Below are 26,778 nucleotides of genomic sequence, written 5' to 3' on the forward strand. Positions count from 1 at the left end.
ATGGGGGGGCTCGGCTTTGCCCCCCCCCAGCTCAGCGAGCAGAGCGCCCCATCTCCGGTCCCCCACCCCTCCCCAGCCCGCACCCCAAAGCTGCCGCAACCCCCCCCCAGCGCCTGCAGGGCGGCCGGGGGAGCGCCCAGCCCGGCGGGGGAGGGTCCCCCTCCTCTTCCTCCTCCTCGGGAGCAGCGGAGCACGTGGAACCCCCCCCTTTTCCCGGAGGGTAAAAGCAGAGCCCCGATGTGCCGATGGAGGAGGAGGATGATGATGATGATGCTGCTGCAGGGTGCGGGTCGCCAGCACACAGCAACCCCCCCCCCCCTCAACCCTGCACGAGAAGGAAAATCAGAATTCCAAGCGCTGTTCTTCCAAAAGGGAAAAAAAAATAATTGAGGGGAGGGGGGAAGCAAAAAAATAAAAAAAAAAAAAAAAGGCGGAATTAACGCGCTCCCCCCGAGGAAAAAGATAAACAGGCGGAAAAAAAAATCAGCCAAAAAACCCAAGAAAACAAGAAGAACGTAACGCGAAAACCACAACCCAGAGCCGGGTGAATAATTAATCCCAGGCAGATGCGATTAATCGGCGGCAGGGGCAGCTCGGCGGCGGAGTCCCCGCATCCCAAGGCAAAGTTTGGGGGGCTCGGGGGTGGGGGGACACCCCGGGCTCAGCGCTGGCAGCGGGGGGACCCCGCCAGGAGCGCTCCAAAGAGGGGGTCCCCCGCGGTAAAGGCGGGGTGTCCCCCCCGCTGCAGGCAGGGGGAGGCAGGCAGGGGGTGCCCGGGGCTCGGGAGGTTCAGGGGGGCTCTGCCGGGGCCCCCCCAGCCTGTGCCGGGCCGGGCTGGGCGCTCCGGTGCCCGCTCGCCCGGCCCGAGCCGCATCGGGCTCCGCTGGGTGCCAGCGAGCGGCAGGGGGAGGCGCCTTCCTCCTCCTCCTCTTCCACTCCCTCCTCCTCCTCCTCCCTCTCCCAGGCGTGGTGAAATCTGGGGGGTTCCGAGCCCTCCTGGGCAAGGGGAGTGCGGGGAGGAGCAGCCGCGTTTGGCCAGCCTGGCTGCCCCTGTGCCACACCTGCAGAATGTACACGGGAACAATCAAGGTGTGTTCTCCATGCCACACCTCCAGATTGTCCCCTCAGTGCCACACCTGCAACGTGTCCCCCTCTGTGCCACACCTGTGTGTCCTCCCCGTGTCACACCTGCAGCATGTCCCCCCTGTGCCACACCTGCGCATTGTCCCCTCTGTGTCACACGTGCAGATTGTCTCCCCTGTGCCACACCTGCACCGTGTCCCCCCCGTACCACACCTGCACCGTGTCCTCCCCTATGCCATACCTGCAGAGTGTCCCCCCCTGTGCCACACCTGCACCGTGTCCCACCCCGTGCCACACCTGCAGATTGTCCCCCCATGCCACCTGCAGGGTGTGCAGGGGCACAATCAAGGTGTGTCCTCCATGCCACACCTGCAGCATGTCCCCTCTGTGCCACACCTGCACATTGTCCCCTTCTGTGCCACACCTGCACATTGTCCCCTCTGTGCCAGCCAGGGGATCAGCCCTGTCACCCCTCCTGGCTGTGCACACAGGCTGGGGGTATTGGGGGCCCCCTGTGCCCCCCTGGTGCCCTCCACACCTGGCAGAAAATCCTGGGATTTTCTCCTATAGGGCCTGGAGATGCTCCTGGCACGGCTGGGGAGGGATTCCCTTATCCTTTATTCCCTTATCCCAGCTTGCTGGAGCAATGGGAGAGTTGGGGTTTTGGGAATGCCACACTCCCCTCAACTTCCCAACAGGAATGTGAGAGCATTTTGAGGGCTGAACCCCATTCCCACCAGGGCTGGCTGCGTTTTCCTGCCCACACCAAGCCCGGGTGCCTCCCCTCTCCCTGCTCTGCTCCATCCATTCCCCCCCCATCTCCCTTTCCCAGGAAAGCTCGGCCAGCACGTTCCTCCTGGCAGCCTCGCTCAGCGGTGGAAGTGCACAAGACATCTCCATTAACGCCCAAATAATTCACGGCAATTAATGGGACTGACCTTGAGCAGTGACAGGAGCTGAGGATGCCCCCGGGAAGAGGCGGCCCCGCAGCGCTGAGGAAGATGAGGAGGATGAGGATGGATCCCCCCGAGGGTCCCCAGCACCTTTGGGTGCTGCTGGGAGAGCTTTGGGAACAACACCAGGGTGAGGAGGAGGAGGAGGGAGATGGGATGTGCCTCAATCCTCGCCACCTGGAATTCTGCAGGAATTGTTTTGGAGCAGCCCCGCCACCTTCCAGGCTTGTTTCCATAAAAATCCCATAATTTATAAACCAATCTCCCAATTGCTTCAGGAAGGGGAGGGCTGACTCCCGAGCTGAGCACCACCCAGCCCTTGATCTCCTCCCCACCCTGCCCAGGTGGGACAAATTCTCAATTTCCCCACTCCAGAACGAGCCCTGGCAAACTGAGGATGGTGCCCTGTCCTTCCCCGCCTCGGGATGCTTTTCCCACTGATGGATGAGGCTTTTAAAGAGGAATGTTTGGGTGCAATCCCTCCCGCGTTCCCGCCGTGCCTCTGGCAGGTTCTTGGCAGCACCGCTGGGAGATTTTTATTTTTTTCCAGCCGTTACAGAAAGGAGTATTTTTACCCCAGCTGGATTTTATTTATGACTCCAGCATTGGAGGGGGCTGGAGTGGGCTGGGATCTCTCCCGAGTGAGGAGCAAAGCCAGAGATAAATCCCCTTATTTCTGCAAGAGCTGAGGCAGGGAAGGGCAAAATGTAACCCCAGAACAATTTCGCACGTGTCCTTGTGGAGACCCACCTGAAAAACTCCTGGATGGATTTTCCAAGGAATTATCCCAAAAAAAAAACCCACTGAGGGATGTCCAGGTCTGGACAAATTCCCAGATGGTGATTCCAAAATGGTGATTCCCAAATGGTGTCCTTGTGGGGACCCATCAGAGCAACTCCTGGATGGATTTTCCAAGGAATTATCCCAAAAAAAAATCCAAACACGGAGGGATGTCCAGGCAGGATTGGGTTTGGACAAATTCCCAAACGGTGATTACCAAACGGTGATTCCCATGTGTCCTTATGGGGACTGACCAGAGCAACTTCTGGATGGATTTTCCAAGGAGTTATCCCAAAAAAAACCACTGAGGGACGTCCAGGCAGGATTGGATCTGGACAAATTCCCAAATGGTGATTCCTGCGTGTCCTTGTGGGGACACACCTGAGCAACTCCTGGATGGATTTTCCAAGGAGTTATCCCCAAAAACCCACTGAGAGGTGTCCAGGCAGGATTGGGTCTGGACAAATTCCCAAAGGGTGATTCCCAAATGGTGATTCCCAAATGGTGATTCCCACACATGTCCTTGTGGTGACCCACCTGAGCAACTCCTGGATGGATTTTCCAAGGAATTATCCCAAAAAAAACCCCAAAAACTATTGAGGCTTGTCTAGGCAGGATTTGGTCTGGACAAGTTCCCAAATGGTGATTCCCAAATGGTGAAAAACTTCCGGATGGATTTTCCAAGCAGTTATCCCAAAAAAGCCACGGAGGGATGTCCAGGCATGATTTGGTCTGGACAAATTCCCAAATGGCGATTCCCAAACGGTGATTCCCAAATGGCGATTCCCAAATCCCGCCCCCCCCCCGGGCCAGCAGCTCCATCCCACTCACCCCACGGACCCCACTCCCCAAAACCCCACTGTCACCCCATTTATTGTCACCGAGCAGGGTGGGACGGGCTGGAGGCGCTTCCCACGTGGATAAACCCCAACCCCACGGAGGATTCGGTGCCAGCTCGGGCAGGGAGCAGCGCCGGCCTCTCCATCCCGGCAATAATCCCCGGCCGGCGTTTCACCTGCCCTAATCCCACTAATCGCTGGGATAACAGGGCGCTAATCACCCTAATCCCTGTGGGAGCCGCGCTGGAGGTGTCGCTGCTGCCAGGGGACCTCCGGGGGTGGCACCGGGAGCGAGACACGTCCCCTTTTCCTGGGGAAACTGAGGCACGGCCTCTCTCTCTCCAGCTCTGCTGTTTGCAAGGCTTTGCTGGGATGAATCCATGGAGAGCAAGGAGAGCTCCTGGTGTGCAAACCACTCCTCTGGATGCATGAAAATACATCCCAAACCCCATTTTTGGGGGGTTTTACCAAAAAAAGCCAAGAGCCAGCGCTGAGCTTCACACCTGGAGTTGTTCTTTTTCACCCCCAGGACCCTCCAAGGGAGATAAATCCCTCATAAACCACAAAGAATTAATCCAAACCAGCCCTGGGGATGTGTCAGGTGAGTGAAAGCCTCACTCCAAGCCTCTGTTTTTCCCATTATTTTCCAATAATGCACACAGGGAAATTCCTTGGTAGTGGCAGGAGCACCCCAGCCCTGCCCCAGAGCTGAATCCTGAGTGGCTGATCCTAAAACACGATTAAAAATACATCCCAATTCCCTCCCTTCCAGAAATCCATTTGTATCCTCAGCCCTCCCTTTCTACAGTTCTGTTAATGACAGAAATAGAGGAATCCCGTAATTGCCATAAATTCATTTTATGTGATTATTTCTAAGGAGACGGAGGGGGGGGGGGGGGGGGGAAAAGCCTTTTATTGGAATTAATTGTCCAGCTGGATTAATGATTTATTCCGTGGATCCATGGCTCTGTCACTGGTCCCAGAGGCCACTCCAAGGTTCTCCATCCTCCCAGAAAAAAATGGGTGGAAAAAGAAAAAAAACCAGGGCTGAAATACTTCAATACTTCACTCCTGAGCACATCCCAGCAAATTGGTCTGACTTTTGGGTGCCCCAAAGAGTACAAAGGCACATTAGGTATTGAATGCAATATTTATAATATTAAAATGAATATTTTAATAGCCCCATAAAAGGAGCGGAAGGAAGAGGCAAAGCAGTGGCGCCAAAGCCGCTCCTTCCTGCGAGATAAAAATGTTTCATTTCACTTTTACTGCTCGGCTCCATCCCTGCCTCGACTTTTATATACTATTAAAATATTAATTTCGGGGTAGAACGGAGGGATTTAATATTTCAGCTGATCTAAAAAGTCAATATTATCAAAGTTGGAGGTTGGGGAGGGGGTCTCAGAGGAGAACATCTCAATAGACCAGCAGTGACATTATTTCCCTTTTCCTTCCAAAAATTTGTTTATCCCATGGGGAAACTTCTCCATTTCTGCTTTTACCTCTATTTTTGAGAGGGAAAAATCACCAAGGATGGGTTCCCCAATGTTTAAATCACTGTTTTGTGAGCATCCAGAAATCCCTGATGGAAACAGAGCATCCCAACATCCTCCAAACCCAGGGAATTTATGAGCACCCCCTTCCTCCAGCACCAGGGAATCAAAGCACCTAATTACAGCAGCTCGTTAGGAGGGTTGGTTATCTTGGCAGACACAGAGGCCAACAAGAGAGTTTCTTTCCTTGGCTTGCTGTTTGTTTTGGGTTTAAAATAAAAAAAAATTAAAATGTGGAGTTTTGGAGTAGGATTTGAGCACTGGGTGAGCTCAAAAGCAGCTCCTCTGAACTCAGGGCTGGGCTGGCCATGGGAATTTGGGGTTGGGACCAGAACATCACTTTATCCTCATATTGGAAGGGCTGAGGGGATTTATGGCACAATGAAGACCAGCACCTCATTTTATCCTCATTTTGGAGGGATTGAGGGGGGATTTGCAGCACAGTGAGGACCAGCCACCATTTTGTTTGGATCAGTTTGCTCCATCCCACAGCCTGATTTGGTTTTTTAGGGCGCCTTGGGAACAATTTGCTCCATCCTAAATCTTGATTCATTTTTTTGGGGTGCCTTGGCATCAATTTACTCCATGCCACAGCCTGATTTGGTTTTTGATTTTGGGTGGTTTTTTTGGTTTTTTGATTTGGGGTGTCTTGGGATCAATTTGCTCCATCCCACAGCCTGATTCATCTTTTGGGGTACCCTGAGATCAATTTGCTCTGTCCCACAGCCTGATTTGTTTTTTGGGCTGCCTTGGGATCAGTTTGCTCCATGCCAGAGCCTGATTCGTTTTTTGATTTTGGTTTTTTGATTCGGGGTGCCTTGGGATCAATTTGCTCCATCCCACAGCCTGATTTGTTTTGGGGGTGCCCTGAGATGAGTTTGCTCCATCCCACAGCCTGATTTGGTTGTTGGGGTGCTTTGGGATCAGGTTGCTCCATCCCACAGCCTGATTTGGTTTTGATTTTGGTATTTTTGGGTTTTTTAACTTGGGGTGCCTTGGGATCAATTTGCTCTGTCGCACAGCCTGATTTGGTTTTTGGGCTGCATTGGGATCAGTTTGCTCCATCCCACAGCCTGATTTGGTTTTTTGGGGGTACCCTGGGGCCAGTTTGATCCTGGCCATAAGCATCCCACCACCCCCATAAGTGTCACCTGTGTCCCCAGCCGGGCACTCTGCTGCACCCCAAATCCCCCCAAGCACCTCCAAAACCCCAAACCCACCCAAACACCCCCAAAACCCCCCAAGCACCTCCAAACCCCAAACCCCTCCAAGCACCCCCAAAACCTCAAACTCCCCTAAGCACCCCCAAAACCCCAAACCCACCCAAACACCCCAAAAAACCCAAACCCACCCAAACACCTCCAAAACCCCAAACCTCCCCAAGCACCCCCAAACCTACCCAAGCATCTCCAAAACCCCAAACCCCAACACCACCAGCAGGGACGGTTTTCTCCTTCTCCTTCCATGCCTCCCCCAGGGGATTTTAACCCCGACCCTTCCCAGGGGAATCTCCCCGAGCAAGGAGGGACCAAACCCATCCCAAATCCCCAAATCCTGCCCATCCCGGAGCTCCCGGTGCCCTCCAGGCTCGGGAAAGCGGAGCCAGCCTGGCTCTGATCCCGGAGCTCCCTCCCGGCTGCCGTGTCCAGCGGGATAACGATGGAGCAGCTGCAGAACCAGCTGGGTCAGCCTAATGGGCATCCCATAATGGCCAGGGGGATGCGGGACCCCAGCTGGAACGGGAACAGGATCCAGGAAAATCCGTCCCTGGCTGCCATTAGCAATCCCAGCTGGGATTGGGGCCGGTCCCATCCCGCCTGGACCCCCCTGGAAAGAGCATTTAGGAACATGAATTTTTCAGGAGCTCGTTTAGCATCTTCCCAGCTGGTTCTGGGCAAAAAGGATTAACCCCTTGGGGTGGGGATGGAGGGGGCACATCCCCTGTGTGAATGAGGCCGCTGGGATTTGGGGGGTGGAAAAAGCAGAATTAGGAGCAGGGGATGGGTTTGGCTCCTTAATTTCCTCTCCAGGATCAGGGAATGGCAGCAGGAATTAAGTATCACCCAAAATATCCCTGAAACAAGCACGGGAAACCCCTCAGGAGAGGCAAAACCTGCCGGGAAATCCGTGCAGAGGGATTTGCAAACCCGGATCCGACGGGAAGGAGCCACCGGCAGGACTGGGAGGCGTCGGGGAAAATTGCATTTGAAGCACAGCCAGTGCTGGAGTCTGGAATAATTATAGCAGCAGGGTCAAAAGAGCCTCCTGCAACATCGTTTTGGGTTTTTTTGTTTTTTTTTTTTTTTTTCCTGCTCAATAGGCAGCAGCTGTTTAAAACAAAATTTAAAAAGCCCCCAAAAATCCACACAAGGGAAGGGTGGAGAACAGCCAGGAGAGACGGAGGATTCTCCAGTGGGATAATGGCTGGGCTGTCTTTGGGGAAAGAATCAGCATTTTCTGGCCAGCTCTGCTGTTGAAGGTTTCTAGCAATGATTTCTCTCTGAGGTTTTTCAGCAAAACTCCCCCTGCCCTCGGTGGTGTCTGGCCAGAAATGATTCAGGGTTTGGCTACAGGTGGGCACAGCTCAATTAAAGCCCCCAGGGCCTCTGGGGAGTGTCTGATCGATCCTTTCCATCGACCTGATAATGGGGCTGGCTGTGGGGAGGGATTTGCTGATGTTTCCAACCCTTTCAGACCCTCTGGGAGCAGAGGGAGCAGCTGCTGGGTTATCCCATCCTTCCTCAGCCTCATCTTCCTCTCCCAGAGCTGGGAGTGCAGAGTCCCCATATCTGCATTATGGGATTAGGGTTTGTAAAATCCAACAGCCTTGGAAGGCTCTGCAAAAGGACTGAGGTGCTGTCCTGGGTGTCCTTTGTCACCTCCCTTTGCTAAAAAAATTTTTAAAGCCAAACACCCTGGGATTTTTGACCAAAATCCCACAAATTCAAAGCCAAACCCCCTGGAATGGCCAAACCATCTGATCCCAGAGCATCTGCCCAGTGGGGGATGGCAGAGAAGAGCCTGGATCCACACAGGGAGCAATTCCTGGCAGGAATATTGAATTTCACAACTGATGGATTGGAGTTTTACCAGCAGCTTTTGATGGCAAGAGATTTTGGTAATATCCCAGCTTTATTGCTGGGAAAAATGTGAGGATTCCAAGTGGCTTTTAGGGTCCTTAAAAACATTTTTTTAGTCACTTCTCCCTTCTCCCATTGCTGCTGCTTCATCCAGGGATGCTGAAGGGTCTGGGAAAGGGATGGGAAGGTGGAGAATCCCAGTAAAACCAGTGGGCAGGTGGATGGGATGCACTGGTGAGGATTTGTGGGCACAGGTTTGGGATGGGATGGATTGGGATGGGCTCATCCCACTGGGGCAGCTGCTGCAAGCACCAGGGATTATCCTGAGGAAAATTCCTGAATTCCCTTTCCTCCAGACAGAATTCCTGGTTCTGTGCCTGATAGGGGATATTTGTTCCTCTTTTTGGGAGTAAAATAGGGGAAATTCCTGAGTGATGCTCAGCCCCTCCTCATCCTGGTGATGGAGGGAGAAGCAGGAAGATGGAGAGTGGGGAAATGGCGAAAATGCTGGGGAAAAGGGTTGGAAAATCCAGGAGAGGGCTTGGAAAAGGGTTGGAAAATCCAGGAGAGAGGGCTGTGGAAATCAGGGAGTGAGGGGTTGCAGCTCCTCCGTGACTGCAGCTGAATTCTGGCCCTGGCTTTGGGCAAACACAGGAAAGAAAATCCCCCTCTGGGACTGCGGGCTGGGATGCTGTGGATCACCAAAATGGGGTTATTTTCCTGCTTTTTGGCCAAAGCTGCTGGATTTGACCTTGAACCAGTGTCTGGTTCCCTCCTGCCAGCCCTGAACTGCTGGGTTTCCAGCAAAGTGAAATCAGGAGCTGGGTGAGAGCTGCTCCTGCCCAGCCCTGGCTGGCACCCTAAACACCCCAAATGCCCTCAGGGTGCCTGCCAGCCTTCAGTGGGGTTTGCAGGTGAATTCTGGGGGCTCCCAGCAGCAGTGAAAGGGGAGGGGAAGCAAACAGCCCCTCCCAGCCCCAAATCTCCCAATTAATGCTCCTGATTCCCCGTTTGCAGCCCAATCATGGTGCTGATGGAATCAAGGATGCCTCTGGAGGCTCCCTGCCCCACGGGCCGAGCCTGACTCCACCACGGCGGCGTCACATGGGGGATATTGAATTATTTCCCTGCCTTTTTCTGGGAATTGCCAGTTAAGGCTCTCAGGCAGGGCTCACTCCCAGCTCCTAATCTCATTCACCTGCCATTTACCCCAGGAGCAGAGCACGAGGCAGCCCTGCCTTCCCAGCACGCACAGATATGGGGGAACACGTCGCTAATTAGAGGGAATAATCAATATTTATCAATGGGACAGCATTGCTTAGCAGAGGGAATAATCAATGTTTACCAGGGGTGCTGAAAATTGCAGAGCAGGGCAATTCCAGGTGTGTGGAGTTGGGGTCCAGCAAAGGGAAAAATGGGCCCTGGCACTCCAAAATTCCTCAGGAAAGGAAAAGGAAAAGCAGAAACTGGTATTGTGCATGTGGATTAATCGCATTAATAATAAATCAAAATAATTCCCAAGTTATTTAAATTTTAAAAATATATTATAAATAGAATAGAAAAAATATATTATATTATATTATATTATATTATATTATATTATATTATATTATATATCGTATCATATAATATCATATTATTTTTAAATTTTTATTTTAATTTAAAAATTAAAATAATTCCCTAAGCACCCAAAACTCCAGTCTGGCACCTGGGAGTCTCCAGGGAATGTTCTCCCAGTCCCCAGGATTTCTGGGCCCTAAAACCAGATTTGAGGACAGCAAAACCATCAAACTTGACCCAGTTGTTCATGAAATATAGAAAGAGGAAATCTGACAAGTTTGGGTTTCACACTGGCAGAGGGAGAGGCTTTGTCCTGAAATCCCTTCTCCACTTCCAAGCTGCCTTCAGGGATGCTGGAAATGCCCTGAAATCCAAGCAGCCCCCCTCACATCCCTTCCTTTCAGCCCTCAAAATTATCATTTAATTAAATACAACTCAAAATGCTTTGATAGGGGCCCAAGACTGATATGCCTCTTTTTTCAAACCTATTAAAAAATTAAAAACCCTAAAAGCCATGGAGGTGGAAGTTCCCATCAGTTTTAGGCAGAACAGGGACAAAGCAGCACCAGGAATGGATGTGGTGCCACAGAGGCAGATGGAGCAGAGCTCTGGATGAGAAATCCTCTTTACCCCACCTATACTTTGCTAAATTTTGATTATTTTTCGACCATAAAGTTTTTAAAACCCTGTTTTTTAACACCTTCCCAGAGGGCTGCATCTCCCAGCCGAAAACAGGGAGGCTGCTGACACCCACTCCACGACTCCTCCCGTCCTCAGCTCCACTTTTTTTTTTGTGCTATTGATATGATTTTTTCCTTTCTCCTGGCTCATTTCAAGCCTGAGCTCCCCAGACTCCGGCTGACATCTGTTAATATCCTGAAACCCGAGCCCCAAGGCTCTGAAGCCAGGAGTGCTGCTATTTCCAGGCCACGCTGGGATCAGGAGGGGTTTTCCCCACCCTGGGCTCACCGGCAGCCCCGGGCCATCCAGGACATCAACCCGCTGAGTTTTCCACTGGATTTGCTCTCCAGGGACAGCACAGGCTCCAGAGAAGGCAGAGAAGCTGCTGGGAGAGGGTGAAACCAAAATTGTCCCCAATAGTGGGGACAGAGGTGAGAGAAATGGCGGATTTGTCTTTACGAACAAGCTGTGGGACTGCTGGGAGATAAAACCAGCTCTGGGATATAAACAATGGGAATATTTCCACTGACTGATGAATGGAAAAAGATATTTTACAAATATCTTTTACAAATAAACTTTAGGTTTGCTGATAAATGAAATTAGACATTGAGAGATGAAAGAAACAATGGGGAAGAAAAACCCCTAAGTTCCATAAGAATTAAAAATTAAAAGGGAGGGTTATACATTAAAAGGAAATCTTCAGTGTCAGATGTTTTGGGAAGTCTGAACCTCTCAAGTACCTCAGCCAATGGGGAAAGAGAGAAGGGAAATGTGGCTGGGAAATTGGGATAAAAGGGAGGCTGCATCCTCCAAAAATTGGAGAGATCCCAGGAGAATGCCCCACGGCCTCTCCCTTTATTCAAATAAAGTAAAAGACTCCTCTGTCTCCTTTTTGGACATAAACCTCTGGTGTTTGTGCATTAATTTTCCTAACAGAGGGGACCAGCAGACCCCAGGAAAGACAAAGCACATCCCACCATGCCCAGCCACCTTCCAGCCTCACCTCCTCATCCTGCTAACTCCAATCAAGGAAAACTCCATCTGAGGAGAAGAGAAAAACAATAATTTAATTTTTTTTTTTTTTCCGGTGCATATTGAGTGTGCCACGCTCTCTGCCTGAGCCCAGCCTCTGTTTTACTGTACTAATGACTTTTTACACTCCAGGTAAAATCAGAACAAGACGAGGAGGCTTTTCGAAAGCTCGTTCTGACAAATTCCTCACTGTAATTACTGGAGCAGAAAGAACTCATCAGCAGAACACGCCGTTGCTCGGGGCGCTAAAAGTCTCGAGTGGTGGTGAATGGCCCAGATCTGGGAGCGGGGCAGGGCTCAGCAGGTCCTGCACGCCCAGCCCCGCTCCCCTCCCGACCCAGGAGCGATTTTATACCCCAGTGATCCCGAGAAATGCCCGTCCCCCCGGGGCACAGCGGGGAATGGGCTGGGTTTGGTGTTAAAGAAGATTTGGGGATGGCTGGATTCACTGTGAAGGGTGAGGGTCCCTCCAGGATTGTTCCCACTGCTCAACCAGCTCTGCGTGTTGTGGTGGAGGGGAAAAAAAATAAATCCATTTCCCTCAAAATCAAAATGAAATCCATGGAAAGCAAGAGGGGGAAATAAAGCCCAGCCTGGGCTGGTGGCAAAGCAGCTGGTGCAGGGGTTTCAGCAGCCAGCTGAACACCCCTTGGAGTATCCTTTGGAACGTCCCTTGGAATATCCCTCGGAATATCCCTTGGAACATCCTTGGACTATCCATTGGAATATTCCTTGGAACATCCTTGGACTGCCCATTGGAATATCCCTTGGATATCCCTCGGAATATTCCTTGGGACAACCTTGGAACATCTCTTGGAATATCCTTTGGAACATCCCTTGGGATATCCCTTGGAATATCCTTGGAATATCCATTGGAATATTCCTTGGAACATCCTTGGAATATCCCTCAGAATATCCCTTGGGATATTCCTTGGAACATCCCTTGGAACGTCCCTTGGAGTATCCTAGGAATATCCCTTGGGACATCCTTGGAATATCCCTTGGAACATCCTTGAAATATCCCATGGATCATCCTTGAAATATCCCGTGGAATATCCCTTGCATCATCCCTTGGAACATCCTTTGGAATATCACTTGGAACATCCTTGGAATATCCCTTGGCTATCCCTGGGAATATCCTTGGAATATCCCTGGGAATATTCCTTGGAACATCCTTGGACTATCCATTGGAATATCCCTTGGATATCCCTTGGAATATCCCTTGGAATATTCCTTGGAATATTCCTTGGAACATCCTTGGAAAAAGAAAGAGTCAGTGCTCTGAAGAGATGCCCACGAGGAACACCAAGAAGGTTTGGAACTTTTGTGATAAGGAGACAACAGAATGGAACCCCTGCAATAAGATGACAACATCCATCATCCCTCATGTCCTGGCCGCAGCACAGGGAAAACCCATCCCAGCTTGGCTCTCACTGCCCTCTCCAGCCCCCTCCAGTCAAGGCAGCTCCCAAAAAGGGAAATCCCATTAAAAAATGGGCTCTAAATCCAGGCTGAGCAGATGAGAGATGAGAGATGGGAACCCCTCCAGCTCTCAGACACAGGCATGGGGACAGGCAGGCACCTCCCTGTCCCCATGGCTGTGGCCAAGAGCTGGAGGGGTCCCTGGGCACCGGGGCAAGAGGGAGATTTGAAGCCCAAAAAGGGACAAATATGGACCTGGATGGATCCAGAGCAGGATGGATCCAGAGCAGGATGAACCCAGGATGAACCTGGATAGATTCAGAGCATGGAGGCATCCATGATGGACCTGGATGTATCCAGAGCAGGATGGATCCATGATGAACCTGGATGGATCCAGAGCACGATGGATTGATGACTTGGATGGATCCATGATGGATTTGGATGAATCCAGAGCAGGATGGATTCGTGATGGACCTGGTAGGAACCAGAGTGGGTGGATTCATGGACCTGGATAGATCCATGATGGACCTGGACAGATCCAGAGCATGGATGGACGCAGGATGGACCTGGATGGATCCAGAACAGAATGAATCCATGGACCTGGATGGATCCAGAGCATGGATGGATCCAAGATTGACCTGGATGGATCCAGAGCATGGACAGACCCAGAAAGGACCTGGATGGATCCAGAGCAGAATGAATCCATGGACTGGATGGATCCAGAGCATGGATGAACCCAGGATGGACCTGGATGGATCCAGAGCAGAATGAATCCATGGACCTGGATGGATCCAGAGCATGGATGTATCCATGATGGATCCAGAGCAAGAGGAGAAGTCACCTCCAGCTCACCCCCACCGAGGCCAGCGCCACAGAGCATCCCAAACTGAGCACTCCCAGCAGCACCACGATCCCACAAAGCTTTCCCTGCCCCCTGGAAAAGCTGGAGCTTGGATCCTGACCCACACTCTGCACTCTCCAGCTGCGTTTGCTGCCCTCAGCAGCCAATCCATTGATGGGCAGTGATGCTTTTTTGGATCCTGACTCTCCAAAAAGACTTTTAGCTGTTTCCTTGGCTGGCTGGTTTGGCTTTACAACACCCAGGTCAAGAGTTCTCTCTGAGTGAGGCTTGGAAAACAAAACCTTTCCTTTTTGGGGGGGCTCCCTCCCTTCCTTTGGGGTCCCTGCACCCCGATTTTGGCACTGAGTGTGACCCCAAGAGCCCCCAGCACCCCGAGAGCGGGGTTGGAGCAAACAGGGAGAATGGATCCCTGTGCTCTTAATCTCCCTCTATCTGCTCATTAAATATTGATGGTAGTTAAATATTCATAGAACATTTGGCTCGGAGTTTTTATCTGTCTTCAGGCGGACGTGGGGGTCTTTGATGTGTTATTTTCCTGGTCACACAAGGTCCCAGAAGTCTCCAGACTTGTCAACACTCTTTTGAGGGAGTTTTTCCCCCCCTTTTTGCCACGTGTTGCTGGGAGAGGGTTTGGGCTCTTTCATCCCCAGCTTCTTTTCCCCTGGATCTCTCCCCAGATGATTCCTGTGGTTCTGGAGGTGTCTGGGTGCCTCCAAAGGGGAGGTTGAGCATCACCCGCTGTTCTAGGAGCCTCTCCACCAGCAGGGAGAGGCCCCAGTGGGTCCCCACGGGTACATCCGTACCCTGGGGTGCTGCACCCCGATTTAGGACCCCCAATGAGCACCGTGACCCGGCCACGCCGTGTGGAGGAAGAGCACCGAGAGCCGTTCGCGGGGCAGCACTGACATCTTGTGCCAGACGCCGGGAAAACAACATCCAGGGATGGCTGGGATGGATGAAGGAGCTCCAGCGCCGATGCTGCTGCTGCGCCCCAAACCCTGCCCGTGCCCAGCCGGGGCTGGCACCACACCCAGGTCAGGGCTGGGCTGCTGCCATGAACGCCCTGAGGGGCCAAAAATGACAGAGGGACACAGGGCTCACCCAGCCCTGCACAGCTGGTGCTCATCCCCTTCATCATCTCCTCCATCATCCGCAGCCTCATCCCCAGCTTCATCCCCATCTTCATCCCCATCTGTCTTCATCCCCATCATTCCCATCTTCATCTTCATCTCCATCTTCCTCTTCATCCTCTTCATCATCCCCATCTTCATCCCCTTCATCATCTCCATCTTCACCCCTGTCTTCATCCCCTTCATCATCCCCTCTTCATCCCAACTTTCATGCTCTTCATCATCTTCATCTCCATCTTCATCTCTATCTTCATCCCCTTCATCATCTCCATCTTCATCCCCATTATCATTCCCATAATCTCCATCTTCATCCCTATCTTCATCCCCATCATGCCCATCTTCATCCCCATCATACCCATCATCATCCCCATCTTCTCCATATCCTTTATCCCTTTCATCATCCCCATCATTATCCCCATCTTCACCCTCATTTTCAACCCCATCATCCCCTTCATCATCTCCATCTTCACCCTCATTTTCATCCCCATCATCCCCATCTTCATCCCCTTCGTCATCCCCTTCACCATCCCCATCTTCATCCCCATCTTCACTCCCACCATCTCCCTCATCCCCTTTGAGCTGTCCCATTCCAACCCTTCCCACCTGGAATGTTCCCTGCAGCAAACTCCTGCGGACATCAGGAAGGTCCTTCCCCACTCCCAGCCCAGGAGATATTTCTGGAAGGATTTCGGGGGAATTTCCAGCCCGGGGGAAGGGGAGTCCCCACCGGGGCTCCACCCACCCCACCTCACCTGCTCGGAGCGATGCCAGGGGAAGATTCTCAAGGAAAACACCTCGGGGTGGGCCTGGAGGAAATGAATTCATCTCCCTTGGGGTGTCTTTTCCTCCCTGGTCAGGCGGTGGCAGAAAATACGTGTGAAAAAGGTCACCGAGGCCACAAAGGCAGATCGGAGCTGCTGATAGCTGGGAAAGCACCGCGGGGAGCCGGGGCCAGCTCGGGTGGGCTGAAAGAGAATTCCCCAAACCCTGGGGATGCTGATCCCCCTGACCCATCCCCTGCATCCCATGGGCACTGCCCAGCCTTGGGGCTGGAGCCTGGAGAAAACCCAGAGAGCTGCCAGTGTGGGTTGTTGGGATTAGTTTTGATCCCAGCATCTGGGTGAAGAGGATTTTATGAGTATCTTCCTTTTTGGTTTGGGATTTATCTTTCTTTTTCTTGTTTTGTGCCTTTCGGGTTGCTGGGAAATCATGAGGAGAGTGGAAACTGCAGGAATAGGGATGCAGATCAGGAATAGGGATGCAGGAATGGGAGTTCAGATCAGGAATGGGAGTGCAGATCAGGAATTGGGGCTGCAGATCAGGAATGGGGGTACAGATCAGGAATGGGGGTGCAGACCAGGAATGGGGCTGCAGATCAGGAATGGGGATGCAGATCAGGAATGGGGCTGTAGATCAGGAATGAGGCTGCAGATCAGGAATGGAGCTGTAGATCAGGAATGGGGGTACAGATCAGGAATAGGGGTGCAGATCAGGAATGGGGGTTCGGACCAGGAATGGGGGTACAGATCAGGAATAGGGGTGCAGATCAGGAATGGGGGTTCAGACCAGGAATGGGGCTGCAGATCAGGAGTCAGAGGAGGCTTTGGGTTTATCTGAGTTCTGAACTCGGGGTTTTCAAAGGCCAGGGTTGCTCAGCCCGAGCAGCCCAGCCCTGATGGCAATCTCAGGCAGAGGAGTTGGGTGTGAAATCAGCGTTGGAGGAGCCGGGGCCGTCCCTGCGGGGGCAGCCAGGATACCGGGGCCAAAGGACACGGGAAGTGAGTCAGTGAGCACCCGGAGATGTGCGGGGAAGGGGAGAGTTCAGCTCGGGACAGCCGAGAGAGGGTGGAATGGCCAGGGACAAAGGGACAGCCACCAAACCTCTGTGCTGTGCCCAGGGACAAGGGGACAACCCCAAAAACCCCTTCCATGTGCCCAGGGACAAGGGAGCAACCACAAAATCCCTGCCCTGTGCCCAGGGACAAGAGGACAACCACAAAACCCCTTCCCTCAGGAGATTGGGACAGCAATTATCATCCCAAATGGGAACTTTTCACCTCTCTGAAGTCCCCACCACTGTTTTGGGCTCAAACCCCTTTCCTTTGGGGCTGCTCTCCCTCTGGGCCAGCAGGATGTGGGGACACAGCTCCAAAATCAAGAGAGGAGCCCGAATCCCCAGAGACTGACACCAAAGCCACATAATGCTATGTTTTTCACAGTGTTTCCACTTCTCACAGGTGGGAACATCGCTCCCAACCTGTCTCTGAGCCTGAATTAGGGAGGTGAGGGTGACATGGGCTGGTCCAAGCCTGGACCAGGTTCTCCTTTCAGCAACACCTGTGGCATGCTCAGCATTCCTCTCATAGGACTGACATCTAAAATTGGATTTAGCTGTGATTTTCCTGGTGAAGTCTCCCCTGGAAAAGGATGGCAGCACTCATTCCATCTCAATCCCACAGGAGGAAGGAGCCTCAGGCCAGCTGGGTGCCAGGCAATGCCTTGGACAAAAAAAAAAAAAATACCCCAAAACATCTCCACTTTGTGCTTTCTGAGAGCAGAATCCAGCTGGGCTCTGCACGGATGTGGGTGGTGTGAAAAATGCATGTATTTTATGATTGGCTTTTCACAAATATTAAAATTAATATTATATGTGTTGTTTTAGAAAGTAATGCTGTATTAATTATCTTAAGCACTGTGTTAAATATAGTTTTAGGTTATAAAAATTGTTAAAATAGAAACTATGCTATGTAGGATGCTTCTTTTAAAGAAAGGATTGGCGGCGAGATATCAACCACAGGACACCTAAATCTTTCAGAGAAAATGAATTTATTGCTCTCTTATCAGAAGAAATGAACTTCTTCCCACCTCAAAGGCACTGTTAGGATTCGGAGCAAGAAGTTGACGATGACCAGACAGAATCCTGTATTTTAATGGAATTTATGCATTATGTATGAAGTGTATGAATATGCAACAGGGAATTGCTTTTAAGGGTTAATCCTTTGTTAACGTGGGTCCTTTTTCGGGCTCGTGCTCTATTTGTTGTCTCATATTTGTCCTAATTCAAATTGTCAAAATTATTATTACTCTAATTGTATTACTATTTTTATAACCACTTTATTACTATTAAACTTTCAAAATTTTAAAAACAAATGACTGGGGTTTTTAACAAGTGGACAAAGGGGACACCTATTTTCGGGGACATTTTTTTGGTGACAGAAACCATCTCTGCAGCAGCTGGGGAAGTCCTGCGTGGCTGGGGCCGGACAAGGACTTTTAAAAAAGGAAATAGCACCAACGGGGCGTGAATTCAGTGGTTACCTCAGCGTCAGATGGAAAAGCTGACCCGACCACGCTTGAAAAGGGAGAAGAAAAAAATCAAAAAGAGGGAGAAGAAGAAATCAAACAGATCCTTGTTGGAAACAGCCCTGACCGGACAAAGCAGCTCTGCTCCCTTTGGCTGCCCCAGCTGCAGCAGCTGCCCCGGGGGTTATTGATCAGCTGAGAGGGAAATAAAGCATCGATAAAGCATCAGGGTGGAAAAGCAGCTCTGCCCCGGGGGTGGCAGCATTCCTGGGTTGTCCCGGGCTATCCCTGTGTGTCCCAGTCTCACACCCAGAGCTAGGAGTGCAAGCACAGATCCCCCAAGAAACAATATTGTTTTGTTTTTTCTTCAATTTTTTTTCTAAGCCTTCTGATGTTTGTATTTTTGTAACGAATTTTTTTTTTGCGCACTCTACGTAAATAGCTTATTGTTTTGTATTTTTTTATGGAGGAAGAAAAATTTAATAATATTTTAATATAAATTTTAATAATATTAAAATTTGATAATAATTTTAATAATTATTATCAAATTTTAATATTAATTAATTGTTAATTAATTAATTAGTTAATTTATTTAGTGTCATTGGAGAGGTAGCACTGTCATCTTCTAATCCACTGTCATTTTGGAAACCTGTAAATATTAAAGTTAGAAATTAAACTTTCTTCTTTTTTACTTTACAGAGCTGGATGTCTGTGTTGTTTTATTTCATGTCCTATAGCAACAGAAACAGGGGAATAAAGGGAGGAAAAATATGTTTTCCAGCCCAGATAATTTGTGGGATCAGAGGACTTTTGGGGCACCCCAGAGCAGAGATTCTGCCCATGTCCCTGCCCTTCTCTGCATCAAACACTGATGAGCTGGGAATGTCATTCCCGGCCTTCTTTGCCTGCTGCATTCGGAATTTTACCTTGGAATCATCAAAAGGGGTTTTCCCAGGCCAATAAATCCTGTCTGTTCCCCTTCCTTTTGTTTTCCAGGGAACATTTTCTACGCTTAGAGGGCCGGGTTTGCCCCAGCTGCAGCAGGAGCTCTGCGGTGCGTGGGGGTAGGAAAAGGGATGAGGGAAAAGATGGATCCAGTCAGGGAAAGGCGAGCCAAGGGCTGGGCCAGAGCAGAGCCAGAGACGTCTCTGCTCCCCCAGGAGGGATGAACTGGGAGTTTGGGGGATGACAAAAGGTGCTCAGCCCTGCCAGACAAAGACAAACCCCAATTCTCTGCTCCCACCACCCTTGGGGCGTCCCCTGGCACCTCACTGTCATCCCAAAAAAACTGAGGCTGATTTCTGGGAAGCGGCTTTGGAGAAGAGTGAATTCCCATTCCTATCACAGACATCTTCTATGAAAAATCCTTTCCTTAGGATTTTTCCTCCTGAGAAGCTCAGAGGCCTCAGGAACAACATGTAAACATTGATTATCTGCTGCTGTGGAATGCAACAGGTGCATCTGGGATTGGTCTCATGTGGTTGTTTTAATTAATGGCCAATCACAGTCAGCTGGCTCGGACAGAGAGTCCAAGCCACAAACCTTTATCATTCTTTCTTTTTCTGTTCTTAGTTAGCCTTCTGATAAAATCCTTTCTTCTATTCTTTTAGTATAGTTTTAATATAATATATATCATAAAATAATAAATCAAGCCTTCTGAAACACAGAGTCAGATCCTCATCTCCTCCCTCATCCTCAGACCCCTGTGAACACGGTCACACATTCCCATTCCAGGAGCAGCACCCCAAGGCAGCCCAGGACACAGACTCAGGCTGCATGAAGGGAAATACAGGTTGGATATTAGGAAAAAGGTTTTACAGAAAGGGTGATAAAGTTCTGGAATGTTCTGCCTGGGGAGGTGGTGGAGTCCCCATCCCTGGGTGTGCTTAACAAAGCCTGGATGTGGCACTGGGTGCCAGGGTTTAGCTGAGGTGTTGGGGCTGAGTTGAACTCATCTTTAAGGTCTCCTCCAGCCTGGAGGATCTGTGATTCTGTGCAGGGCTGTGTCCCCATCACCCCAGGATCTCTCAGCGTTCCCAGCACAGCCTCTGCCTCTCCCGCTGCTCCCCTTCCTGCGCCAGCTGCAGGCAGCTGGGGAGCGCCCTGGGATCTGCAGGGCTGGGGGGAGAAGGGGCTTTTCTGACAGCTGCAGCCAGGCAAAATCCACCAGGGATTCCCTCTCTGGCCTCTCTTTCCCAGCCCAGCACGGCCAAGAACATGAGCTGCTGCTTTGGCACCGAGAGCGGGGAAGCGCAGCCACCTGCCCGTCCTCCCCCTGGGCCCCAAACACCCCCAAAAATGCACAGAGGGGTTTGTGTGCCTGATGCAACCAGGCAGAAGCTGTTTCTCTATGATTTGTGGTTTCTCTACGGCTGGTTTTTTTGTGGTGGAGGAGTAAAGGGGTTTTTTGGCTGGTGGTGCCAAGGGCCAGGATACAAAACTGCAGGGCAGGGGAAGGACAGGCACCATGGGAGACCCTGCCTGTCCCTTGACCCATCCAAAGGACATCCCCAAACCCTCTCAGCTCCCCTCCACGAGGCCTGGACACAGCCTGCCCAGGGGCTCAGGGTGCAGAGCCAAGCTTTGGGAACAGCCTGTCCATCAGCCCCAGCACTGGGGGCTGGAGCTCAGGAAAAATCCCAAGCACATCAGTGCCAGAAGCACGGCCTGGGAGCACATTCTTCCTTTCCCAGGGCTGGGGAGGGGATGAGGGGATGAAGTATCACTTTCCCTCTGTGCTTTGGGACGTGGCAGGGGCCAGGCCCTCCCCCATGGATCCCCCATAAAAGCAGCCGGGGCAGGCTGGCCCCAGCACAGGCGGCTCAGCCACTGCCACAGCCCGGCATGGGGACAGCGTCCAGGGTGCTCTGTGCCCTCCTCATCCTCTGCACGCTGTGCTGGCACAGCCTGGCTCAGAGTGAGCATTGCCTCCAGCCCAGGGGCTGGGGATGGGGACAGGACCCAGGGATGGGGACAGGACCCAGGGATGGGGACGGGAACAGAACCCTGGGATGGGGACAGAACCCAGGGATGGGGATGGGAACAGAACCCTGGGATGGGGACAGAACCCTGGGATGGGGATAGGGACAGAACCCAGGGATGGAGAGGGGGGCAGAACCCAGGGATGGGGAATTGGGGACAGAATCCTGGGCTGTGGGATGGGGACAGAACTCAGGGACAGGGACAGAACTCAGGGCTGGGAAATGGGGACAGAACCCAGGGATGGGAGGAACAGGGACAGAACCCAGGGCTGTGAGATGGGGACAGAACCAAGGGATGGGGACAGAACTCAGGGACAGGGACAGAACTCAGGGCTGGGAAATGGGGACAGAACCCAGGGATGGGGGACAGGGACAGAACCCAGGGATAGGAGGAACAGGGACAGAACCCTGGGATGGGAGGAAGAGGGACAGAACCCTGGGATAGGAGGAACAGGGACAGAACCCTGGGATGGGAGGAACAGGGACAGAACCCAGGGATAGAACCCAGGGATGGAGCTCAGGGACAGAACCGAGGGCTGTGGGGTCGGGTTTGCTTCATGCACAGAGTGCAGGGGATCCTCCCAAAGAGCTGCCATTGCCATGGCAGGAGGGTTGAGGAGGGGTTGGGGGTCTCTAGACTGAGCCAGGCTTGTGCTGTCCCCCCCAGGAGCCCCAGCCATGCCAGACAAGTGCTGCTTCAACTTCCAGACCAGGAGGATCAAGAGGGACAACGTGGTGGCCTGCTACCCCACCAGCCCCGAGTGCCCGCACCAGGCTGTGATGTGAGTACCCCAAACCCACCCTGCACCCTGCCACACCCCTGCCCTGCTCTGCTGGGTTCATCCTGACCCCCTGAGCCCCTCAGGAGCTCAGGGTTGGGGTCTCCACTGACCCCAGCCCCTCTGTGCCCCAGCTTCAGGGTGAGGAACGGGAAGGAGATCTGCACGCAGGCCAGCAGGCCGTGGGTCAAGAGGTACCAGCAGAGCTTCCAAGTCAGCTCCTTCTCCATCCCCAGCTAGTGGGGTGGCTGGGGACAGCCCCGTGGGGGACACCACACCGGCAGAGGGGACACTTCTGGATGGAGCAGCTCACAAGGGACATCCTCCCCACCACCATGACCCTCACCACAGGAGGAGGCCTTTTCCAGCCTTTTCCAGCCCACCAGGATGGAGTGTCCAGACACTCTGTGATCCATGGAGAGGCTGCAGCAGGCTGGGGTGAAGGGGGAGCAGCTCCTCAGTTGTTTTTTGTCGACTCTGACCAGAATTAAACGCGATTCCCACGTGCAAACATCTGTGTGTGCGAGTCTCTGGGGCCTGGGCAGGTCCTGCTGCCGCCTTTCCTGCCCAGGTGTTGGGACCAGCAAGGAGCCAGGAACAGCTGGAGCCTCAGCCAGGTCTCTGTGAGGGTGTCCAGGGGGGAATGGGGCCAAACCAAACCCAGGAGGGCTCTGGGGAGGAACCAGAGGGACAGCATGGCTGGGAGGAGGCCTCCTGTGCTCCTCATCCATCATCCCAATTAACAGCCCAAATTCACTTAGAGGGGGATCTCAGGCAGCCCAAAACACCAGGAATGCCACCAGGAAACGTGATGGGTGCTGTGACAGTGGCAGAGCCACCCAGCAATGGGTGATGGATGTGACGGTGTTCACAGGGGTCTGAGGATGAGGGAAGAGACGAGGATCTGAATCCATGTTTCAGAAGGCTTGATTTATTATTTTATGATATATATTATATTAAAACTATACTAAAAGAATAGAAGAAAGGATTTAATCAGAAGGCTGGCAAAGAATAGAAAAAGAAGGAATGATAACAAAGGCTTGTGGCTCGGACAGAGAGACTGAGCCATTAATTAGAAACAACCACATGAGACCAATGACAGATGCACCTGTTGCATTCCACAGCAGCAGATAATCAATGTTTACATGTTGTTCCTGAGGCCTCTGAGCTTCTCAGGAGGAAAAATCCTAAGGAAAGGATTTTTCATAAAAGATGTCTGTGACAGATGGAGAAACAAACCCGGCCACCACCCCAGAGCAAGCCGAGGCCCCAGAGCCAATGGCAAGGAGTGGTTTTTGCACAGGAACTCACAAGTGTGAGCATCATCCTGTGCTCTTTGCTGCTGGCCACAACCCAACCCAAAATAGACTCCCAGCCCAGCATCACCAGCCTCTCCCACACCTCTCAGCACCCAGGGGTGTCACGGTGGCCAAAGTGGCTGCCAGGAGGAATTTCCCCTCACCACTCGCCCCTCATGGAGAGATCCAACCGGTTCTTTCCACGGGGACGGTTCAGAGCTGTCATGGAAAGCCTGGCAGGGGTTGGTATAAATCACCCAGAGCTGCAGGCAGGAGGGCAGAAAGCTCCTGGTGGGCTGAGCAGAACCAGAGCTGCTGGTGCTGACAGAACCTCGGGGTGGACATGAGGATCTCCTTGGCCCTGCTCGTCCTGCTGCTGGCAGCTGCCTGGACTGGAAGCCAGGGCATGTCCTGTAAGTACCAGCAGGGAGATTTTCCCTTCTGAGATTTCCCTCTGATAGGATTTGGGGCTGGGGAAGGGGAGGAGAGCTCAGCTCCTGATGGGGTTGTGGGGTTGTGGGGCATCACCAGCTGCCTGAGCATAGGGGTGGCCTGGATTTGCTCAAAATGAGTAAAAATGGAGTAAAAATGGGGTAAAAATGGGGTAAAAATGGAGTAAAAATGGGATTGGTTCAGGCCCAGAGTGCCAGCTGGGGAGCTCTAAGAACAGGGTGCTCACACCCTGGGGCAGAGCATCACCCCTGGGGCTGCAAGATGCTCCAGCTGTCTGAGCATGGGGGTGGCCTGGATTTGTTCAAAATCCAGGTAAAAATGGGGTAAAAATGGAGTAAAAATTGAGTAAAAATGGGGTTGGTTCAGGCCCAGAGTGCCAGCTGGGGAGCTCTAAGGGCAGGGTGCTCACACCCTGGGGCAGAGCATCACCCCTGGGGCTGCAAGATGCTCCCTTTGTGGGATGAGGGAGAAGGAGTAGAACCCAGAGCCCTCATGCCAGGACAGGGAGAGCACTGAACCCTCCCTCCTGCTCTCAGTCCGCAGCCTCAGAGCCAAGTGCTGCTCCAAGGAAATGTTCTACCACCGGAAAATCCCAGAGTCCAGGATCATGGGCTACCTGGAAACACCTTCCACCTGCACACACAGGGCTGTCTTGTGAGTAACCCCAGCTCCCAGCCAGCCTTCCTCCCGTCCAGCCCATCCTCACCTCGCTCACCCTCCTTCCCCACCAACCCCCATTGCTGGGGACTCCCCAAAATTAGTCCCTTGTGTGACAGTGGTCACAGGGGATGAGGGAAGAGACGTGGATCTGACTCTATGTTTTAGAAGGCTTGATTTGTTATTTTATGATATATATTACATTATAACTACACTAAAAGAATAGAAGGAAAAGTTCCATCTCAGAAGGCTAAGCTAAGAATAGAAAGAAATGAAAAACAAAGGTTTGTGGCTCGGACAGAGAGAGAGAGCCAGCTCTGCCGTGAGTGGTCACTAATTCTAAACATCTACACGAGACCAATCACAGATCCACCTGTTGCATTCCACAGCAGCAGAAAACCACTGTTTACACTTTGTCCCTGAGGCCTCTCAGCTTCTCAGAAGGGAAAAAAATCTTAAGAAAGGGTTTTCATAAAAACATGCCTGTGACACCCTTGCACAAGGCGCTGCGGTGGGGCTGTCCTCACCTGGCTCTTCACACTCACCTCCCTCCCTGCTTGACCCAAACAGCCCTAAATGGCCCCATTTGTGCCGCCAGCAGGCCAAGAGTCAGCCCTGGCAGGGAAAAGGGGGACAGGATGCTGCAGGAACCCCCAGACTGACTCCCAGGATATTCTTTTTCCCCCCCAAGTGTGAAGCTGCTGAAAGGGATGGTCTGTGTGGACCCAGACAAGAAATGGTTCCAGGAGTACCTGAGGAAGCAGAAGAATCCAAACAGCACCTCCACGTGAAGCTGCCTTCCCCAAACCTCTATTTAATTGTACCCCATAATTCTCTGTGTGTGTTTTTTGTGTCATTAATTTACAGAGCTGGCTCTGTCCCCTTCCCCTGCACTCAATAAACCCTCTTGTAAATAAACCTGCAGCTGGAGTGAGATGTCAATCCTGAGCAGAAAATGGATCACATCCAGGGTCAATTTTCCCAGGAACAGTCCAGGAAACCCAAAGGGCCAAGCTCCCCTAGCCCTGCCCAGCTGTGGGGTTTAAGGATGCCCATGGGATGGGGATAAATGTGAGGAAAAATTCCCTTTGGGGTGTTTGGGGGTGTTTGGGGGTTGAGTTGGTTCAGCCCTGGGGAGCAGCATTGGTGACAGCCCCAGCTGGGTGTCACTGCCCTCCCCAGCTTGTCACCCTAACAGGGCACTGTCCCAGCCATGGGCAGGCAGTTTCTGCAGAAAAACGCTGCATTGTTCACTTTCCTGTTAGTTTGTGACTCACTTGAATCATCTTTTTGATGAGCTAGGACATGCCTCACTCTTAAAGACGCCTTTACGCACATTGCCAGATTTGTTGCCATTTATCTGCCCCCATTTAGGGCATTTTTTTGTACAAATCAGTGACCAGTTTGTACAAATCAATGGCCAATTTTTACAAATCAATGGCCAATTTTGTACAATCAATGATCAATGGACAATTAATCTGCCATAATGCCCATGGGACTACATCATCTGGAACTGGTCTGGAATTGGAAGGAATATTCTTGCCTAGGACTGTGTAACTGCAATTCTGAAGTTTTGCAGAGAAAATGAGAGTTAACCGGACTTTCCTAGCTGCTCTTCGGTGCTGGGAATCCCAGGATCCAGCAGAATATTTGGGATGTGTGAAGGACAGGGCAGGAACTGGTTCTCTAAACCATAGAAGCACTAAAGAAAAAAGACCTTTAAGGTCAAGTCCAAGCACTAACCCAGCACCAAACCACATCCCCAGGGGTGACACATCTTTGGAACACCCCCAGGGGTGGGGATCCCACCCACCCAAATGCCACATTCACCCCAAGAATGTGACTCAGAGCTGGAGCCCACACAAAGGTGCCAGATGATGAAGAACTGAACCCCTTGGAGATGAAAGATTGCCAAGGGTGGGGCTGAGGGCACCAGCTTGGTGTCCCTGTGCCTCTGGCGCTGCTGGGTGGCAGCAGGGTGACAAACAGGACAGCTCAGGTCTTGGCCTTTATATTTTTCAGACTCTGTGCTGCTTTAGTGTGTATTTCTGAGCTTCATATCATGGGATGGTGAGCTCTGTGCACAGAGCAGGGAGACAAAACAATTCCTTCTGTAGCTGGGGACCAAGCACAAATGATCCAAATCTCAGGCCCAAGAGCATAAATAATGCTCTTAAGTAGTGGTGATAATAATATAATTAATATAACATAACATAACATAATATAACATAACATAACATAACATAACATAACATAATATAATATAATATAATATAATATAATATAATACAACACACTATATTATAATATAATATTGCGTAAGACAACACTA

The 26,778-nt window shown here is 51.6% G+C and overlaps 2 protein-coding genes across 2 annotated transcripts; both read left to right on the top strand.

Moving 5' to 3' along the window:
- Positions 1–21,122: 21,122 nt before the first annotated feature.
- Positions 21,123–22,278, top strand: LOC128944263 (C-C motif chemokine 4-like). The gene is made up of 3 exons (XM_054287461.1): positions 21,123–21,195; positions 21,927–22,041; positions 22,173–22,278. Exons 1-3 carry the CDS (start codon positions 21,123–21,125, stop codon positions 22,276–22,278), a joined length of 294 nt encoding a protein of 97 aa, XP_054143436.1.
- Positions 22,279–23,679: 1,401 nt separating this feature from the next.
- LOC128944231 (C-C motif chemokine 7-like) lies at positions 23,680–25,237 on the top strand. Its single transcript, XM_054287405.1, has 3 exons — positions 23,680–23,749; positions 24,326–24,443; positions 25,138–25,237. The coding sequence occupies exons 1-3, from the start codon at positions 23,680–23,682 to the stop codon at positions 25,235–25,237; spliced, it is 288 nt and encodes a 95-aa protein (XP_054143380.1).
- Positions 25,238–26,778: the final 1,541 nt, after the last annotated feature.

This window comes from Melozone crissalis, unplaced genomic scaffold (genome assembly GCF_028551555.1).
Source record: "Melozone crissalis strain CALT ecotype California unplaced genomic scaffold, PUWL_Pcris_2 ptg000057l_1, whole genome shotgun sequence".
In the NCBI taxonomy this organism is placed as follows: Eukaryota; Metazoa; Chordata; class Aves; order Passeriformes; family Passerellidae; genus Melozone; species Melozone crissalis.

Coding starts and splice junctions, on each gene's coding strand:
- LOC128944231 (XM_054287405.1), top strand. CDS start 23,680: ATGAGGATCTCCTTGGCCCTGCTCGTCCTGCTGCTGGCAGCTGCCTGG. Junction 23,750..24,325: donor TGGAAGCCAGGGCATGTCCT/GTAAGTACCAGC, acceptor TCCTGCTCTCAG/TCCGCAGCCTCAGAGCCAAG. Junction 24,444..25,137: donor TGCACACACAGGGCTGTCTT/GTGAGTAACCCC, acceptor TTCCCCCCCAAG/TGTGAAGCTGCTGAAAGGGA.
- LOC128944263 (XM_054287461.1), top strand. CDS start 21,123: ATGGGGACAGCGTCCAGGGTGCTCTGTGCCCTCCTCATCCTCTGCACG. Junction 21,196..21,926: donor CTGGCACAGCCTGGCTCAGA/GTGAGCATTGCC, acceptor TGTCCCCCCCAG/GAGCCCCAGCCATGCCAGAC. Junction 22,042..22,172: donor TGCCCGCACCAGGCTGTGAT/GTGAGTACCCCA, acceptor TCTGTGCCCCAG/CTTCAGGGTGAGGAACGGGA.